The sequence below is a fragment of the Symphodus melops genome (assembly GCF_947650265.1).
Source record: "Symphodus melops genome assembly, chromosome: 6".
Classification (NCBI taxonomy): Eukaryota; Metazoa; Chordata; class Actinopteri; order Labriformes; family Labridae; genus Symphodus; species Symphodus melops.
The window spans coordinates 28727301-28747873 of NC_136696.1; the positions used below are offsets into that span (position 1 = coordinate 28727301).

General features: G+C 43.0%; 2 protein-coding genes across 2 annotated transcripts in view; both read left to right on the top strand.

Moving 5' to 3' along the window:
* LOC306825865 (uncharacterized protein) overlaps nt 1-20573 on the top strand; it is a 32593-nt gene that overhangs the window by 3761 nt on the left and 8259 nt on the right. Inside the window, 1 exon segment of the mRNA XM_079346825.1 lies at nt 16375-18094. Within this exon segment, the coding sequence (XP_079202951.1) occupies nt 16438-18094 (1657 nt within the window). The 5' untranslated portion in view covers nt 16375-16437.
* On the top strand, nt 2282-7174 carry LOC306825566 (E3 ubiquitin-protein ligase TRIM21-like). Its single transcript, XM_079346382.1, has 2 exons — nt 2282-2865; nt 5173-7174. The coding sequence occupies exon 2, from the start codon at nt 5224-5226 to the stop codon at nt 6889-6891; it is 1668 nt and encodes a 555-aa protein (XP_079202508.1). The 5' UTR covers nt 2282-2865; nt 5173-5223; the 3' UTR covers nt 6892-7174.

The following is a 20573-nucleotide window of genomic DNA, read 5'->3' on the forward strand; positions in this document are numbered from 1 at the left end:
GGAAGGAAAAGCAGTTAACAAATCCTGAAGGCGTTTTGGATTCCTCGTGTCTAAGTCAGCACAATACATATTCTGAGGCTAGCTGATAGCTAGCTTCATCTGACAGCATCAAGACCGCTAAATCAGGCGTCCACTCAACAGACAAAAATAACACGTGCTAACTTCTGCTTGTAACTCTTCATTTTACCGTTTGTTCATTGATACCACCATACCTGTGTTGCGAAATATTACGTTAATATTAAAGTGTTAAATAGATTAACACACCTCGTAAGAAGAAGGGCACCACCTGGCTCACCAGGAACGATTTTATTAATTATGGAAAATTAATGAACTTGGTTAATTATGAAAAATCAAGAAATTCATGGATTTATTATTTTAATCAGTCTCAAATCTAAGCTATGAATTCTCAAAACGTTCAACCACTGTGAATCAATACGAACACAAGTCTGGATGTATACTTTATAATTTTAATGGCAGATTAAACAAAAACAGGAAAAGTAACGATCTTAAAGGAGCATCAGATATATATGAAAAAACCAGAGATGACAGATACTATCTTAACCAATTCAGTATGGTGCTATGTTTACGTCTGTCTAACCAAAACTATTGACTAGATTCGGATCAGAATTTTATTGAACGAAAACAAAAATAAAACATACAAGAAGAGAGTGGAACTATGTTAAGGCGGGTATGGATTAGGGGGAAGAATTACGATGAAGAACACCATTGACACGTATTTCTGAGTAAACAAACAAGCTGTTGTGTGTCTCACTCACTGAACCACGAGTCCGCCAAATGGTGCTGGAGTTTGTAGAATGGGTTTTGTAAGTCCGTCTCCACTTCCTACAGCCCTGAACCAACATGTTGGTTCTGGTCGGATTCCGATTTAGCGGGGCACTCAGAAAGGTCTAGACGTGTTCAAGTCAGTTTTCCCAGCTCGGATGAATGTCCAAAAAAAAAAATTGATGATAAACGATCATCCACTTTCCCACTGAATTGGCCGATCCAATCGTTAAAGTAACGATTCGTTTTAAGTCACTTGCTTGGAGAGAAAAATCCAAGAAATTGTCCAGAGTAATAAACAAAAACACTTTCAATTAGAAGCTGCGCCGAGCCTCAATAGGATGTCCCTTAAACGTGTAAATATTGAAGCAAACAAGAAGCACTAAGTCCAAAAATCATATATCTCGAACAAAAGCCAGAGTGTAGAACAAAAGAAAAACTTACGAATTCCACAAAAGTTAACAGCGAAATACGGGAACCAGCCGGCGATATGATGGATGCACAGCTTTCTTAATAGAGTGCTGAGGATAACACGCCCCTTCCGGATGATGTGTCTCTGGGCGGGCTGAAACATGACTCTAAAGTTCTGCAACTAAACTAACGTAAACAAAACACCACACCAGAGTTCTTAATTCTATGTAAACAATGAAACAACATGTACAGACATCAAACTGAAACGAAACATAATATCAGACCATGAATGCCACAACTTTTAAGCGTAAAATTGATGTCCTGTCTGTTGAATAAAACATTGATTTAAAAGAACCACCAGATAGCACTGGCGCTCCATGACAATCTTTGAACCGAGGCAGTGACTTCAAATGATAACCCAATTGTTTAATAGCTTCGTGATAGATTGTCCGATCTGAGTCTGGTTTGGATGACAACGTTAGTTGAAAGGTTCTGAGAAAGATTATACACCTAAAAATGAAACATACATGTTAGATAACATACATCTGAAATGACGTCCTATGGTTTCCCTTCATTTCATGGGAGTTCATTGAAGGGTCAACCATTCCTTAGAGGGAGATTAAGTTGTCCTGCAAATCAGGAGTCTGTGGCAGAAGTGTTTTCCTAAGTGTCAATACGATTCATTAACGAAGGAAGAAAAAGTAGTTCCATATGTTTTCTGCGTAATGAAGTCCTTTGAAAATGTTTACATGAGATGCGATAGCCTTTATGATTTCAGGTTTGAAGGGTTCAAACTGAGGGTCTTGTCGAAAGGAAGAGAGGGAGGAGGATCATAAAGTTGAGTTGTGTGAAGGCATCTGGTGGAGAGTGAAGATGAGGGCCTCCGGCCTCTCCAGAGGACCGTCAGGCTCCTCTTGGATCTGATCAGATAAAGAATATTCGTAACACCTGTTTCAATATGGGGACATGCTCGACATTTCCTTGATTGTATTTTGAAAATGTGAGGATGGGAAGTTAGAAGTGTTTAAATGTGGTCTCATTTTAGGAAATAGTTCATTTACTTTATTTAATCTTTATTTGCTTTCTTTACTTTTAAGGTTAAATATAAATTGTGCTCTAAAGATGGACAGACAGATTTAGGTGTTGTTTCCTATTTTCACCACAAGGTGGAGTATGCTGCGTTGTGAGTCCTTGTTGAGCAGTGTAGTCACACTGTAGCTCAATGTGCAGAAGCGACTTCTCAACAATGTGCTTTCTGTTTGTGTACAGTTACAGTCGCTGAGCTCGACATTAAACATGTAAAACACACTGAGATTCATTTCTTTACGTGTGCAACAAAAATAAGGTTAACATTTTTCTTTTATCGCACACTGTCACAGTTTTGCTCACCTGCCTTTACTCAGTCACTCTGTATTTTATTTGTTTCACTCTGTACTTTGTCCAGGTATTTCCAGAGGAGGCAATAAAACCTCCCTTACAGAGAAACACTCAAAGTAGGAGGAGCTACACCGATAGAGGAGGAGCTTTGATATCAGATAACTTTAATTTAAAGTGAAAGTCTGAGTGAGAGCTGAGCTGCAGTCAAGAAAAGTCTGTTTCTCTCATCGACTCTCTGACGGTGAATCCTTCCAGTTTTTCTCAACTTTCCAGCAGAGCCTCTTTCAAACATCGGTGAGTACAGCGCCCAACCAGGTCAAAATGCTCCGAGTAAATATTCAAATGAGAGTTCAAGCTGCAATCTGACTTTGTAAAAACAATCTGTTTCACCATATAAAAACATAAAGTATCATTAAAGGATCATTTTGATTTAAAATAAAAGGCAATGTGTTCTTACAAAGAGAGGTAAATCACCTCTGACACCTTCAGGTGTGACAGGGAGCAGCTACAGCTAGCATTAGCATGAATCCATTCATGTAGTGTTTACCTGTTTTCATTTAAAAAATAACCATGATGATCCACTCCGTTTATTATTAAGTGTGTTTAACCACATATATACGTTTTCAAAGCATAAGCTACAAGGAATCACGTCCAAAGAAAAAAAATAACATGAAGATGTTGTGCTAAAAGAAAACAAGCATATTTTATGAGTCTGCTGTACAGAGAAGTACAAAGATCAGTGTCCAGTTTTCTGTGCTGTTTTATTATTGCTTATAAAGTGATAAAACTGAAATTTTCTGACGTGCACAGGCTTGACATGAAATGACCTGGTCAGACTTTAGTCAGTACAGCTCAGTGATCATTTTTGCTTTGTTCCAATAACTTGAATGAAGTCAGAAACCTCTGCTGTTCTTAGACTGGAAGTTCCTCTCAGGGCTGTAACAAACCATTTCTCTTTATTTGTGAGGTTCATCTGTAGCTGTCGGGGTTAAAAAAGAAAAATCTTTTTGTTTTGTTTCTTTTTACAATTTCCAGGAAGAAAATAAAAATGCTGCAAAGCTGAGTACAAAAAGTCAAAGTGAGCGGGGAAGAGTTGAAGTTGCGTCTGTAAATAGTTCTGGAGAAATGAGAGAGAACGAGGGAACGGGTCAGTTTGAGGGTGGTGCCTCTGGTCAGGTGGTTAAACTGACGGGAAGAGGTTTATTAGAGGACGAGAGGGAGTGTCTGGATCTGTGGTGACTTTAGACTTTGTGACAGAGATAACCAAGAAGACTGAAGACACCCCGCCACTAGGGGGCAGTGGCGACAAAGTAGACGTTTGAGGAGGTGGTCTGTCCGACGACTAAACCAATCGAGGCTGAAAACGTGTGAACTTAACACACTCGTTAGCCCACTGAGGAGCCTGGATGCAGAAATGCAATTTTTGCTACTTTCGAATGTCAATCGGCTGATTTTCTTCGCCGTTTACAGCCTTTTAAAATTTCTGTTGTGACCGGAAAGAAACTGCCGGAAATGACGTTCTGAGCGGACCAATCACAGTCCTGTTCGCGTTGAAGCAACACGTAGTCAGGATTTTTTGGAGTGTCACACACGTGTCTATGTGTATGTTGTTCTCAAACACTAAAGCCGCCACCCGCCACTAGGTGGGGCTGTAATCATAGACTGGCTGCAGCCTTTAAGACTTTGCAAACCACGCCGCTCTCTAAAAAGAACCCTAACCCTAACAACTTCATTTTGGAAACATCATAGGCTGAATTATTAAATTACATTTATTCAGTTTGTGTGACTGAACATCTCAAAATGATTATATGTCATCTAATAAGGGGACTAAATAACTCACTTAAAGGTCACATGACCTCCTCCTCCTCTTCAGGTGAAATCAGTGTCCTCGCTCCTCTTCATCATGTGTGTGAAGTGTGTTGTTGTAAATCCACTCTGATCCTGTATTTGATCATGTCTATAAACCCCTCTATTTCAGCCCTGCTCAGAACAGGCTGTTTCTGTGTCTGTAGCTTTAAATATGTAAATGAGCTGTGTCTGGCCACGCCCCCTCTCTGGAAGGGCTCGGGTGTACTCGCTGCTTTCTGGCTCCATGTCCTATTGTTTACGGTGAGAAGGCAGACTCAGAGGGCAGAACAAACACCTAGCTGTGGGAGTGTCACCCACCTGGGGGAGGGGCTACTGCCCTTTGTGATGTCATGAAGGGAACATCTCCAAACGGCCTGTTTGATCAGGCAGAAGACGGAGAGGATGAACTTTTCTCATCATTGGGGGGTTTGGAAACAGACTAGAGACACATGTTAGAGGAACATGGAGGATTTTGAACAATAAGTGACCTTGAATTGTGATTGAAGATCACCCGAAGCTACTTAGTGCATCATCAGCCAGAATTGAGCTCAAACAGTTGTGATAAATGTTCATTAAACCTTACACCCCACAAACTGCAAAATTAGTTTCATCATCATAAGAAACATCCTGTAAAAACTACCAGGATGGATCTGTTATTACCCCTCTCTTCACTCCTGTGTTGATTTAGTTTTTAAAAGTAAAGTGTTCCATGTCTTCACTTAACTTCATGTTTGTTTTCGTTATCTTTCCCAGTAAATTTCGTCCTCCAGGAAGAAGTGTGACGACACAGACCAGGATGAATCTATGTATTCAAGCATGGACAAACCTATAAACATGTCTGCTGCCAGCTGTCTGCTGACTGAAGATCAGTTCCGGTGCTCCATCTGTCTGGATGTGTTCACTGATCCAGTCAGCACTCCATGTGGACACAACTTCTGTAAAGCCTGCATCACTACACACTGGGATAGTAACGCCCCGTACAAGTGTCCCAACTGTAACGAGGTTTTCTACAGACGGCCAGAACTACAAGTCAACAAGTTCATCTCTGAGATGGCTGCTCAGTACAAACAGTCAGCTCAACAGAAAGCCAGCAGCAGCTCAGAGCAACACGGGTCCAAACCAGGAGAAGTTCCCTGTGACGTCTGCACTGGAACCAAACTGAAGGCCCAGAAGTCCTGCCTGGTGTGTCTGGCTTCTTACTGTGAGACTCACCTGGAGCATCATCTGACCATGTCAGGTCTGAAGAGACATCAGCTGATCGACCCCGTGGAGAACCTGGAAGGCAGGATGTGTGAGAAGCACGACAAACTGCTGGAGCTGTTCTGTAAGAACGACCAGATGTGTGTCTGCATGCTGTGCTCAGTCACAGATCACAAGACTCATGATGTTGTTCCTCTGAAAGAAGAATATGAAGGAAAGAAGGCCGAGCTGGGGAAGACAGAGGCTGACATTCAGCAGATGATCCAGAAGAGACGACAGAAGATTCAGGAGATCAAACACTCAGTGGAGCTCAGTGATAAGAAAGCAGACAGAGAGATCTCAGAAGGTGTTCAGGTCTTCACCGCTCTGAAAGAATCTGTTGAGAGAAGCCAGGCCGAGCTCATCGACACGATCAAAGAGAAGCAGAGGAAGACGGAGAAACAGGCTGAAGGCTTCATCAAAGAGCTGGAACAGGAAATCTCTGAGCTGGAGAAGAGAAGCACTGAAGTGAAGCAGCTCTCAGGCTCTGAAGACCAGCTCCACCTCCTCCAAAACTTCACATCACTGAACGCTGCTCCACCCACCAAGGACTGGACTGGAGTCAGAGTCCATCCACCTTCATATGAGGGGACTGTGGTGAGAGCTGTGAGCCAGCTGGAGGAGACCATCAGAGAACAGATGAAGAAGCTCTATGAGGAGGAGCTGAAGAGGGTCCAGCAGTATGAGGTGGATGTGACACTCGATCCTGATACAGCACATCCTAAACTCATCCTGTCTGATGATGGAAAACAAGTTAAACATGGTGATAAGAAGAATCTCCCAGACACTCCAGAGAGATTTACTAAGTATGCTATGGTCTTATCAAAGCAGAGTTTCTCTTCAGGCAGATTTTACTTCGAGGTTCAGGTTAAAGGGAAGACTAAGTGGACTTTAGGAGTGGCCAGAGAGTCGATCAACAGGAAGGGAGAAATCTCTCTGTCTCCTCGGAAAGGTTTCTGGACGATATGGTTGAGGAATGAAAATGAGTACAAAGCTCTTGCTGGCCCTTCAGTCCGTCTCTCTCTGAAGTCCGGTCCTGAGAAGGTGGGGGTGTTTGTGGATTATGAGGAGGGTCTGGTCTCCTTTTATGACGTTGATGCTGCAGCTCTGATCTACTCCTTCACTGGCTGCTCCTTCACTGAGAGACTCTACCCATATTTTAATCCCTGTGATAATGATGGTGGTAAAAACTCTGCTCCTCTAATCATCTCTCCTGTCAGTTCCACTGAATAGATCAACCACTGAGTTTCATCAGTTTCATGTCAGACTCAGCTGTTAACAAACATGCAGGGAGAATCCTCATCAAGGACTTAAAATACTGTTGATGTTCAAACACTGAAGTCAGAATCAACATTTACTCCACTTTATGAACTTTTCTGAAATGTGTTTGTGTCAAATACCGATTCTTTTAAGGATTGATGAATGTCGGCATAAATGACCAATGAACAGTTGCTGAAGTAAAAAAAAAAAAGTGTTTGCCTTTTCTCCTGTTGTTAAATAAAAGTGTGTAAAGTTGTTTTCATGTGTCTGATTACGTTTCACTGTCCATCCAAATCAAACTACACCAACAGGTGATGATTGTTAGGATCAAATCATGTGATGAAGAACTCCATCAGCTCTTTTCACCACATATAGGTGTGCAAGAAAACAAAGTCTAATTTTAGGGACGACTTGTTCTGAGCAGCTGATATGATCCATAGACTGAGAAAGAATTAGACAAAGCTTTGTTGATTTAAAAGGTGAATCCAAAGCTGAAGTTTCTTTAACCTGAAATATTTCCTGAGACCAGCAGGGGGCGACTCAGTGGTTGTAACAAGAAGTCAGACTGTATAAAAGTTAAACTTGATATTTCCATTTATAGGTTTGACTAAAACAAAGGAAACTGAATACATGGAAGGAAAAGCAGTTAACAAATCCTGAAGGCATTTTGGATTCCTCGTGTCTAAGTTAGCACAATACATATTCTGAGGCTAGCTGATAGCTAGCTTCATCTGACAGCATCAAGACCGCTAAATCAGGCGTCCACTCAACAGATAAAAATAACACGTGCTAACTTCTGCTTGTAACTCTTCATTTTACCGTTTGTTCATTGATACCATCATCCCTGTTTCAATATGGGGACATGCTCGACATTTCCTTGATTGTATTTTGAAAATGTGAGGATGGGAAGTTAGAAGTGTTTAAATGTGGTCTCATTTTTGGAAATAGTTCATTTACTTTATTTAATCTTTATTTGCTTTATTTACTTTTAAGGTTAAATATAAATTGTGCTCCAAAGACGGACAGACAGATTTAGGTGTTGTTTCCTATTTTCACCACAAGGTGGAGTATAGACATTAGTTACAATACACACCCACTGCCCCCCTCCCCTCTGTATACAATAATCCCCCAAACAAGATTTAGCAGCCCCTATGTGACTAAGAGTAAACATAATTATATGTTAAACCTGTGCAGTTAGCATTAGCAATTAGACTTAAAACTTATATAGCATAATGTACATAACCTGTGAAGGAGAGAAAACATGTGTTGGTTAAAAGAGACCTGTAAACAGTTAAAGAGCCTTAGAAACAAAGTGCTGACCTTCTAGAAACTAGTTCCATGTGCATGTACAGAGGTGTTTGAGGTAGTGCCAGAGGTGTGAGTACAGTCATTAAACAGTCAATGCAGGAATGTAAATTGGCTCACCAACTTAAAGGAGCAGTGATTTGCATTAAGTGTCCTAGACAATAAGGTGAAACCAGGAGTGATTAGGGTGATTATTGTTAAGTACCCAACTATTGAGGAGCAGATTGGCATTAAGTGTTGAAGACAATAGAGTGAAACTTGACCTAGTTAGGGTGATCATGTCAACCATTACAGATGTAGCTAAACACAACAGTAGGATGAAACCAGACATGATTAGGGTGATTATCTTTAGAGTGACCAGTGCTCAGTAAGGTGACTATCAATATGCATTAAAGTGTCCAACTGGAGGCTGACTCTGAGGTCAGCAGTGCAGAAGAGGAATGAGAAAAAAGTGAAAAGAAAAAAAAAAAAAAAGAGTTCAGGGTTCACCGTGTGCCTCTTCCCTGCCGTGACAGTGAGGTGTTGTACAATCTGATGGACTATAGGGGGACAAAAGAGTTCTTGAGTCTGTCCGTGGAGCACGACTGTGACAGCAGTCTGTCACTGAACATGCTCCTCTGCCCGGTGAAGGTGCTGTGCAGAGGGTGGTGTGTGTTGTCCATGATGGAGAGCATTTTGTCTAGAGTCCTCCTCTCTACCACTGTCACCAGTGAGTCCAGCTCTGTGCCCACCACAGAGCTGGCCCTCCTCACCAGTCTGTCCAGGCGTGCTGCGTCCCTCTTCTTGCAGCTTCCTCCCCAGCACACCACTGCGTAGAAGAGGACGCTGGACACCACAGACTGGTAGAACATCTGCAGCAGCTTTTTGCAGATGTTGAAGGACCCCAGCCTTCTCAGGAAGTACAGACGACTCTGTCCCTTCCTGCAGGTAGTGTCCATGTTAGGCGACCAGTCCAGCTTGTCATCCAGCTGCAGCCCCAGGTACCCGTAGGTCCTGACCACCTCCATGTCGACCCCGCCGATGGAAACAGGTTCTAGATGTGGTTTGTTCCTTCAGAGGTCCACCACCATCTCCTTGGTCTTGGAGGTGTTTAGCTGCAGATGGTTGGCACTGCACCACGTCACAAAGTCCTCGATCAGGCTCCTGTACTCCTCCTCCTGTCCATCCTTGACACAACCAACTATCGCAGTGTCGTCCGAGTATTTCTGCATGTGGTAGAGCTCAGAGTTATACTGGAAGTCAGAGGTGTACAGGGTGAACAGGACAGGGGAGAGCACAGTCCCCTGTGGTGCTCCGGTGCTGCTGACCACAGTGTCAGATGTGCAGTCCTTCAGTCTGACGTACTGTGGTCTCTCTGTGAGGTAGTCCGTGATCCACCTCACCAGGTGCAAGTCCACCCTCATCTCGGTCAGCTTGTCTCTCAGTAGGAGGGGATGGATGGTGTCGAAAGCGCTTGAGAAATCAAAGAACATGATTCTCATCACGCTGCTCCCTTTGTCCAGATGAGAGTAAGCCCTGTGTAGAAGATAGAGGATGGCATCGTCCACGCCCACCTTTGCCTGGTATGCAAACTGCAGGGGATCCTGTGCGTGTTGTACCTGGGGTCTGAGGTGTTGGAGCAGCAGCCGTTCGAAGGTCTTCATAACGTGGGATGTCAGAGCGATTGGTCTGAAGTCGCCTGGCTCACTGGGGTTTTTCTTCTTGGGGACAGGGGTGAGGCACAAGGTCTTCCAGAGCACAGGAACCTTCCCGAGCCACAGGCTCATGTTGAAGATATGCTGAAGTGGCTCCCCCAGCTCAGCAGAGCAGGCCTTTAGCATCCTGGGGCGGAGTCTCTTCAGCTCCTTGCTCACCTTGTCTCTGGTGATGGTGGGGGGAGGGGGGATGGATTGTCACTGGAGGTTGTATCTGTTCTGGTGGAGGTGTTGGGGGGAGTGAGAGGGGGGGAGGGGGTGTGTAGAGGGGTGCTGGGGGGACAGGCACTGGCTGCAGCGACGGGGCTGTCGAACCTGTTAAAAAACAAGTTGAGCTGGTTTGCTCTCTCAGGGTCCCCGTCTTCTGCGTTGTTGTTTTTCTTTTTGCAGCCTGTGATGGTTTTCATGCCCTCCCAGACCTCCCTCATGTTGTTCTGCTGCAGCTTCTGTTCTACTTTCCTTCTGTACTCCTCCTTTGCCTCTCGGAGTCTGACCTTGAGTTCCCCCTGCACACGCTTCAGCTCTGCCTGAACCCTCCTTGAATGCCCTTTTCTTCCTGTTAAGGATCTCCTTGACATCGCTGGTGATCCAGGGCTTGTTATTCGGGAAGCAGCGCACAGTTTTAGTGGGAACCACAACGTCCATACAGAAGTTCATGTAGTCAGTTGTGCAGTGTGTGACCCCCTCAATGTCATCACCATGAGTCTCTTGCAGGGCACTCCAGTCAGTGGTCTCAAAACAGTCTCTGAGCGCCTCCTCTGCCTCAGGAGACCACTTTCCGAAGGTGCGAGTAGTTATCGGTTGTCTCTGGATCATAGTTTTGTACTGTGGCTTTAGTAGGACCAGGTTGTGGTCGGAGTTACCCAGAGGTGGTAGGGGGGTGGCAGTGTAGGCGTCCTTCACGTTTGCATACAGGAGGTCTATTGTCCTGTTCTTCCTGGTGGGACAGCTTACAAACTGGTGAAAGTCCGGTAGTGTGGAGTTCAATGTAACATGGTTAAAGTCCCCTGAGATGGCAATGAAAGCATCCGGGTGCAGCTTTTGTAATCTTGAGGTGGTCGCGTGGATTACGTCACACGCAGTTTCGGCGTGTGCCCTGGGAGGAATGTAAACACAGACCACGATCGCGTGAGAAAATTCCCTCGGCATGTAGTAAGGACGGAGACCCACCGCCAGCAGCTCGATGTCTTTGCTGCACGTTGCCTCCTTCACAGTAACATGTCCATGGTGGCACCATCTGTTGTTAATGAACAGCGCGAGTCCTTCTCCTTTCCGTTTGCCGCTGCGTTTCGTGTCTCTGTCCGCTCTCACTGTAGTGAAGCCCGGTAGATCCACGTTAGCGTCCGGGGTGTTTTGAGTCAGCCAGGTTTCTGTGAGGCACATTAAACTGCACTCTCTAAATGTCCGGTTGTTCCTCACAAGAGCAGCCAGCTCGTCTGTCTTGTTGGTTAGACAGTTTACGTTCCCCATAACTATCACCGGTACCGAGGGCTTGTACCTCCATCGCTTAGCCGCGAGCTTAGCCCTTACCAGAGCCCCAGCTCTACAGCCTCTGTACCTCCGCCTCAGCTCCTCTGGTATTGGGTGAACGACGCCGGCTTGTACCGCTGACCGGAGCGAGAGCAGCGTCTCCCTTGAATAAGAAAGTTTTCCGCTGCTATTTCCACGAAGGCACGAAAAAGTATCCATAGGATACATAAAGTAATACACTGAAGGTGTACTATAGAAACTATATAGTATAGTACTATAAAAACTATAAAAGTAGAAGTTGGCACAGAGCCACAACAAACGAATAACATATCAGACGTGTACGACAGGGACGGAGCTACTGAATGTGCAGCCACTCACGTCGGCGCACAGGTGAGAAAGTCCTTGTTAGGCAGTGTAGTCACATTGTAGCTCAATGTACTTTCTGTGCTTTCTGTTTGTCGCTGAGCTCGACATTAAACATGTAAAACACACTGAGATTCATTTCTTTACGTGTGCAACAAAAATAAGGTTAACATTTTTCTTTTATCGCACACTGTCACAGTTTTGCTCACCTGCCTTTACTCAGTCACTCTGGATTTTATTTGTTTCACTCTGTACTTTGTCCAGGTATTTCCAGAGGAGGCAATAAAACCTCCCTTACAGAGAAACACTCAAAGTAGGAGGAACTACACCGAAAGAGGAGGAGCTTTGATATCAGATAACTTTAATTTAAAGTGAAAGTCTGAGTGAGAGCAGAGCTGCAGTCAAGAAAAGTCTGTTTCTCTCATCGACTCTCTGACGGTGAATCCTTCCAGTTTTTCTCAACTTTCCAGCAGAGCCTCTTTCAAACATCGGTGAGTACAGCGCCCAACCAGGTCAAAATGCTCTGAGTAAATATTCAAATGAGAGTTCAAGCTGCAATCTGACTTTGTAAAAACAATCTGTTTCACCATATAAAAACATAAAAGGATCATTAAAGGATCATTTTGATTTAAAATAAAAGGCAATGTGTTCTTACAAAGAGAGGTAAATCACCTCTGACACCTTCAGGTGTGACAGAGAGCAGCTACAGGTAGCATTAGCATGAATCCATTCATGTAGTGTTTACCTGTTTTCATTTAAAAAATAATCATGATGATCCACTCTGTTTATTATTAAGTGTGTTTAACCACATATATACGTTTTCAAAGCATAAGCTTTAAGGAATCACGTCCAAAGAAAAAAATAACATGAAGATGTTGTGCTAAAAGAAAACAAGCATATTTTATGAGTCTGCTGTACAGAGAAGTACAAAGATCAGTGTCCAGTTTTCTGTGCTGTTTTATTATTGCTTATAAAGTGATAAAACTGAAATTTTCTGACGTGCACAGGCTTGACATGAAATGACCTGGTCAGACTTTAGTCAGTACAGCTCAGTGATCATTTTTGCTTTGTTCCAATAACTTGAATGAAGTCAGAAACCTCTGCTGTTCTTAGACTGGAAGTTCCTCTCAGGGCTGTAACAAACCATTTCTCTTTATTTGTGAGGTTCATCTGTAGCTGTCGGTGTTAAAAAAGAAAAATCTTTTTGTTTTGTTTCTTTTTACAATTTCCAGGAAGAAAATAAAAATGCTGCAAAGCTGAGTACAAAAAGTCAAAGTGAGCGGGTAAGAGTTGAAGTTGCGTCTGTAAATAGTTCTGGAGAAATGAGAGAGAACGAGGGAACGGGTCAGTTTGAGGGTGGTGCCTCTGGTCAGGTGGTTAAACTGACGGGAAGAGGTTTATTAGAGGACGAGAGGGAGTGTCTGGATCTGTGGTGGGTTTAGACTTTGTGACAGAGATAACCTAAAAGACTGAACACACCCCGCCACTAGGGGGCAGTGGCGACAAAGTAGACGTTTGAGGAGGTGGTCTGTCCGACGACTAAACCAATCGAGGCTGAAAACGGGTGAACTTAACACACTCGTTAGCCCACTGAGGAGCCTGGATGAAGAAATGCAATTTTTGCTACTTTTGAATGTCAATCGGCTGATTTTCTTCGCCGTTTACAGCCTTTTAAAATTTCCGTTGTGAGAGAAAGTAGAGAGAAAAAAAACAAACATTTTCTTCGTCCTTATTTTCCAGCGGGCGGTGTTCTATCAGTCTGTATGAGAGTTTGACGCGCGTCAAAAAGTCAACATTAGCCGTATAGATATGAGATAAAAGCTCTTGAACAGTACAAACATGCCGGCGCCAGCAAGGAGATATTCGGCTGTGGAAGCTACAGAGTTAATTATCGATACAGACTCTGATAATTCATTTTTTGACCTCCGTGAAACTGATCTGGATGAAGACAGCAGCGGCGACAGTGAATGGAGGGATTCAGGACGTGTAAGAGGTAAGATATGATCACGTTATTTTTTGATTCACCGTGATAGCATATGCATCTGATAATTCATGAGATAACGTGACGTCGAAATAACATATCTCTCAGTTTTGTACATAAACTATGTACCAAACGAATTTTTGACGGACATTTTATTGTAATTTCCAGACACAGAGTCCAGGTCTCCAAGATCCAGGTCTCCAAGATCCAGGTCTCCAAGGTCCAGACATACACGTAGGTGCAAGAGGTGAGTCATGATAACATATTTTATTTAGTTTGATAGTATGTTACTTGGATTGTATGATTATTAGATACTACAAGACAAGAGCATCTGCTAACTTGTGAGAGAAGATAAAAAAAGAAATAATTTAGCTTTCATTTTGTACACAAACTATTTACCAAATGAATATTTGATGACATTTTACTGTCATTTTACACACAGAGTCCAGGGATTCAAGGCCCAGGTGTCCTTTATACAGAACTACCCAAGGTGAAAGAGGTAAGATATGATATGAAGAGTTAACTCTCTTTGTGCACATCACACTGTTGAATAAAAAAATTGTCTTTCTAATTATTTACAGGTCGAACACAGCAAAGAGGCAGAGGTCGGACCTGTGGATCTTATGGGTGTGGTGGAGGTCAAGTACCTGGTGACCAAGCAAGAGGGTCTGTAAACCAGCCAGGTGCAGGTCCTGGTCCAGGTAATCTGATGTGGAAAGAAATGAACTGGCAGCCAAAAGACTTTCCTTTTCACTGAGAATCCTGGACCTCTAAATGATGCTGCTGCTCTTGATCATATCATTCGTAAGCCTGACCTTGAAATGTACTGGTCTACAGATGACATTTTGGTCACCCCCTACTTCAACAAGGTCATGTCCCACAACCGGTTTGAGATCATATGGAGATTTCTACACTCCAATGATTATGAATCAAGGCCAGCAAATAGCACTGACAGGTTGTACAAAGTCTGCCCTGTCTTATATTACCTTATATCTAAATTCAGTCAAATGTATCAACCTAACACCAACATTTGCATTGATGAGGGTATGCTTCTGTGGCGTGGACGGCGAGCGTTCAGGGTATACAATCCCCAAAAACCTGTCAAATATGGGTTCAAATCCTACATCCTTTGCGATTCTGACACAGGCTACTGTTACAACATGAAACCCTATTGCGGAGAAGGCACTTCCCTGGGAGACACAATTGTCTCTCTTCTTGATCAGGTTTTTGTTCAACTAATATTTTATTATTGAAAATAATAATGATATTTAAGTGTTTGTAAAAACAAAGTATTTCTGAGTGTATAAGAGAAGAAAAATGTATAATATAGTTTGTAAATGTTGTAGTGCTACACTATTCAAAGAAAATTAATAATTTTATGTAATAATTTTTATTTATTTTAGTTATTTGTTTTAAAATATAACTGTAGTTGTCAAATGAAAGTAAAAAGAATCCAAATGTAAACTCAAAATCACTTTTTTTCTTGAAAATAAGTGTGTTTTACAAAAGTGCTGTTTTCTCAGCTTTTTGTCTGGAATGTGGTTTTTTTGTGAAAATGGCCGATATTCAAGTGCTGATAAAAAAAGATTGAATGAAGTTTGAATAAAATAGTTTTTTTGTATATGAAAGCAGAGGCTCTGATCTTTCTTTTGATGTATTCAATATTTACATATTCAAAGAACAAAATATTCTGTGAGTCTTGAAAGATTGGTGAAAATGGTGAAAAAGGCTGGCGCTGGCTGGCAAACATTCTAGAATTCTCTGGCGGGGAAAGAGTTAAATTACATTTATTCAGTTTGTGTGACTGAACATCTCAAAATGATTATATGTCATCTAATAAGGGGACTAAATAACTCACTTAAAGGTCACATGATCTCCTCCTCCTCTTCAGGTGAAATCAGTGTCCTCGCTCCTCTTCATCATGTGTGTGAAGTGTGTTGTTGTAAATCCACTCTGATCCTGTATTTGATCATGTCTATAAACCCCTCTATTTCAGCCCTGCTCAGAACAGGCTGTTTCTGTGTCTGTAGCTTTAAATATGTAAATGAGCTGTGTCTGGCCACGCCCCCTCTCTGGAAGGGCTCGGGTGTACTCGCTGCTTTCTGGCTCCATGTCCTATTGTTTACGGTGAGAAGGCAGACTCAGAGGGCAGAACAAACACCTAGCTGTGGGAGTGTCACCCACCTGGGGGGAGGGGCTACTGCCCTTTGTGATGTCATGAGGGGAACATCTCCAAACGGCCTGTTTGAGCACACATTTTCTGAAAAGTGGAGCAGGCAGAAGACGGAGAGGATGGACTTTTCTCATCCTTGGGGGGTTTGGAGACAGACTAGAGACACATGTTAGAGGAACATGGAGGATTTTGAACAACATGTGACCTTGAATTGTGATTGAACATCACCCGAAGCTACTTAGTGCATCATCAGCCAGAATAGAGCTCAAACAGTTGTGATAAATGTTCATTAAACCTTACACCCCACAAACTACAAAGTGAGTTTCATCACAATAAGAAACATCCTGTAGAAGCTACCAGGATGGATCTGTTATTACCCCTCTCTTCACTCCTGTGTTGATTTAGTTTTTAAAAGTAAAGTGTACCATGTCTTCACTTAACTTCATGTTTGTTTTTGTTATCTTTCCCAGTAAATTTCGTCCTCCAGGAAGAAGTGTGACAACACAGACCAGGCTGACTCTCTGTATTCAAGCATGGACAAAGATTATAACATGTCTGCTGCCAGCTGTCTGCTGACTGAAGATCAGTTCCGGTGCTCCATCTGTCTGGATGTGTTCACTGATCCAGTCAGCACTCCATGTGGACACAACTTCTGTAAAGCCTGCATCACTACACACTGGGATAGTAACGCCCCCTACAAGTGTCCCAACTGTAACAAGGTTTTCTACAGACGGCCAGAACTACAAGTCAACAAGTTCATCTCTGAGATGGCTGCTCAGTACAAACAGTCAGCTCAACAGAAAGCCAGCAGCAGCTCAGAGCAACACGGGTCCAAACCAGGAGAAGTTCCCTGTGACGTCTGCACTGGAACCAAACTGAAGGCCCAGAAGTCCTGCCTGATGTGTCTGGCTTCTTACTGTGAGACTCACCTGGTGCCTCATCTGACCATGTCAGGTCTGAAGAGACATCAGCTGATCGACCCTGTGGAGAACCTGGAAGGCAGGATGTGTGAGAAGCACGACAAACTGCTGGAGCTGTTCTGTAAGAACGACCAGATGTGTGTCTGCATGCTGTGCTCAGTCACAGATCACAAGACTCATGATGTTGTTCCTCTGAAAGAAGAATATGAAGGAAAGAAGGCCGAGCTGGGGAAGACAGAGGCTGACATTCAGCAGATGATCCAGAAGAGACGACAGAAGATTCAGGAGATCAAACACTCAGTGGAGCTCAGTGATGAGAAAGCAGACAGAGAGATCTCAGAAGGTGTTCAGGTCTTCACCGCTCTGAAAGAATCTGTTGAGAGAAGCCAGGCCGAGCTCCTCGACACGATCAAAGAGAAGCAGAGGAAGACGGAGAAACAGGCTGAAGGCTTCATCAAAGAGCTGGAACAGGAAATCTCTGAGCTGGAGAAGAGAAGCACTGAAGTGAAGCAGCTCTCAGGCTCTGAAGACCAGCTCCACCTCCTCCAAAACTTCACATCACTGAACGCTGCTCCACCCACCAAGGACTGGACTGGAGTCAGAGTCCATCCACCTTCATATGAGGGGACTGTGGTGAGAGCTGTGAGCCAGCTGGAGGAGACCATCAGAGAACAGATGAAGAAGCTCTATGAGGAGGAGCTGAAGAGGGTCCAGCAGTATGAGGTGGATGTGACACTCGATCCTGATACAGCATATCCTGAACTCATCCTGTCTGATGATGGAAAACAAGTTAAACATGGTGATAAAAAGAAGAATCTCCCAGACACTCCAAAGAGATTTGATACTTGTACTATTGTATTATCAAAGCAGAGTTTCTCTTCAGGCAGATTTTACTTCGAGGTTCAGGTTAAAGAGAAGACTGAGTGGACTTTAGGAGTGGCCAGAGAGTCGATCGACAGGAAGGGAGAAATCACTCTGTCTCCTCAGAATGGTTTCTGGACGATATGTTTGAGGAATGAAAATGAGTACGCAGCTTGTGCTAACCCTTCAGTCCCTCTCTCTCTGAAGTCCGGTCCTGAGAAGGTGGGGGTGTTTGTGGATTATGAGCAGGGTCTGGTCTCCTTTTATGACGTCGATGCTGCAGCTCTGATCTACTCCTTCACTGGCTGCTCCTTCACTGAGAGACTCTACCCATACTTTGAGCCCTGTCTTAACGATGGTGGTGAAAACTCTGCTCCTCTGATCATCTCTCCTGTCAATCACACTGAATAGATCAACCACTGAGTTTCATCAGTTTCATGTCAGACTCAGCTGTTAATAAACATGCAGGGAGAATCCTCATCAAGGACTTAAAATATTGTTGATGTTCAAACACTGAAGTCAGAATCAACATTTACTCCACTTTATGAACTTCAAGTCTTAAAGTCTTTGAGTCAAATCCAGATATTTTTTTAAGAAGCGTAACAGAAGGTTTTTATTTTGGTCTGAAATCTTGTTTAATCAGGGACAATTTTTTTTTTTTTTCTTGATTAAAGTTTTCTTGTTCTTCATTTTCTGCCAAAACTCTTCCTACCAGCTAACAAGCTAGCTCAGTTGTTAACCCGATGTTATAAAAGTCAGAACACAGGTTCTCATGTCACTGTGCCATATGTAGACTTGTATCAGTAAGTCATCTTGTTGTTGAGATAACTCTGAAGTGAACGGGTCCTTAAAGTAACTCTGATGTGTAAAAACTCAAGTGAACCAGTAGAAGTCGAGATAGTAAACTGCTTGTGTATGAAGTGTTCAGCATGTAGGATGAAGGAGAAGCATTGCACATTATCATTCTGTATTATGAATTAATCTTAATCTTTCTGATCATCACTAATATGTCAGAATAAACTCAAAGTCTGCTGATTCTGCAAACGAGTTTTTGCTTGTTTTTTTACTGACAGGGAAGAGATGAGTTTAAATGATTGACTTGATGTTTCTTTGTTAAATAAACTGTTATAATTTAAAGAACAGCTGTTGGGATGTAAGCTGGGTGTGAGGGCGTTGTGTTTCAATTTCACACCTTCAGTTTATTAAATACAGGTTGTTAATTATTAATAATGTGAATATTTAATTCATTACTTTGAGACTGATTTTGTAATATTTTGTTGTTCTCCGATACAAAAGTGGTTTATTAAACTCAGCCTTATAATATTGTTAATTTATATTAATAATCAAATAAAGACAGTAATTAATTTGATCACTAAATTTTACTCTATAAAATCCAACATAAATGTTGATTGCGTATCAGCTCCTGTAAAACTCCAACAGCAGTGAAAGGAAACGTAAAGGGAGCCGGCTCTCAGAGCCCCATCTTCTGCTCATGACACATCGCTAATTAAGAAGAGTCTCTTTGTAAAGACAAATTCAAGGAAACAACAGAAACCCTGGTGAGTGCTGCTTTATACAGAAATGTGTCTTATTAGTTTAGTCTTCATGTCGCCTGAGTGACAGAAACAAGTTTAACATGAAGTTAAGGGACCACACCCCAGCTAGCTTCAGTCACAGCTAGCCTTAGCTTAAGCTAACGTGACCGCAGGAATGCTGAGTCTGTGTATTAACTCTTACCTGCCTCTTTCTCTGTTTCTAGAATAATAGAAAAAACAACAACTTTAAGCTTGTTTTTTAAAGTGTTTCAGCTCATAGGACTTGTTGTTAATTTCCCTTGTAATCAGCACTTCCTGGATTTAAGAGGGAAGAGGGAAGAGGGGAGTAGCGGTAAGAAGACGGTCGGTTAGTTGTCACTCCCTTGTTATTTTTTTGACAGCTGACACTGCTGGTTTTAAATTAGCCCGCTCAGGATTTCAGATAAAAGATTTGAGGTTGATTCTTTTTCATTTTAACTGAAGTTCGAAGTCGAGCTCAAAACACAGAACACAGGAGGGGGAGGGAAGAAGGGAGGAGGAGAAAGAAGAGAGGAGGAGGTGAAAGGATCCTGGCTTTAAGTGGGGAGAGGGGTAATAACGTCATCATGTGTTTCGTTGATATGCCCACTACACCTCCAAAAAGCTCAACAGCAACACCTGCGTCCCAGGTGAGCCCCCTCCTGCTTTGACCCCTCTTTGCTGTTCTTTGTAGCCCAGTTGGTGTTCTTTCATTTAATCCAAATCCACCTGCTGCTTGGCTCTGCTGCCTCTGACAGTGATCTGATGTCTCTCCTGAGGGACTGTCCCTGAACTCCCACCCCCTTCAGGAGCTTGGTTGTAGATGTGGCCATGAATCCTCTGCACCCAACCTCTACCTGGAGTACCTGTGTACGCCAGCCTTGTTGATGGGCCTCAAAAGCTAAATCGCTGTAATTCAGCATTTTTCGTTCATACGCTTCACTCACTGTAGCCTCCCATCAGACAGCTCCATGATGAACAGGGATTTCTGTGAGATTGACCACAAAATAAGATCTGGTCTGAGATTGGTGTTTAAGATCTCAGGTTGGAAACTCAAGTGTCTGATCAAGATCAACTTTTCCAGTCCCTTGCAGCATCTAAGAGAGTGCTATCGTCTCTTGCTGCTGGTTTAACTGGGCCCTGTCCTGCTCTCATGAAGGGGGTAGTGGATGGGTATCTGGATGTCGGGTGAGGGAGGGCATTAGTGGTGGTTTGCCTTCCTTCTAGAATGATTGCCAACTGTCAAAAGACTTGGTTATACCTCCAGGTGGAACAGTCTTGGGACAGAATCTGCCTGAGGGCTTCTGGGGTTTGGCAGAGAGGGCGTGCTGGATG

Bases quoted from the DNA above. Each gene is read 5' to 3' on its own strand.
- LOC306825566 (XM_079346382.1), top strand. From the start codon at position 5,224: ATGTATTCAAGCATGGACAAACCTATAAACATGTCTGCTGCCAGCTGT.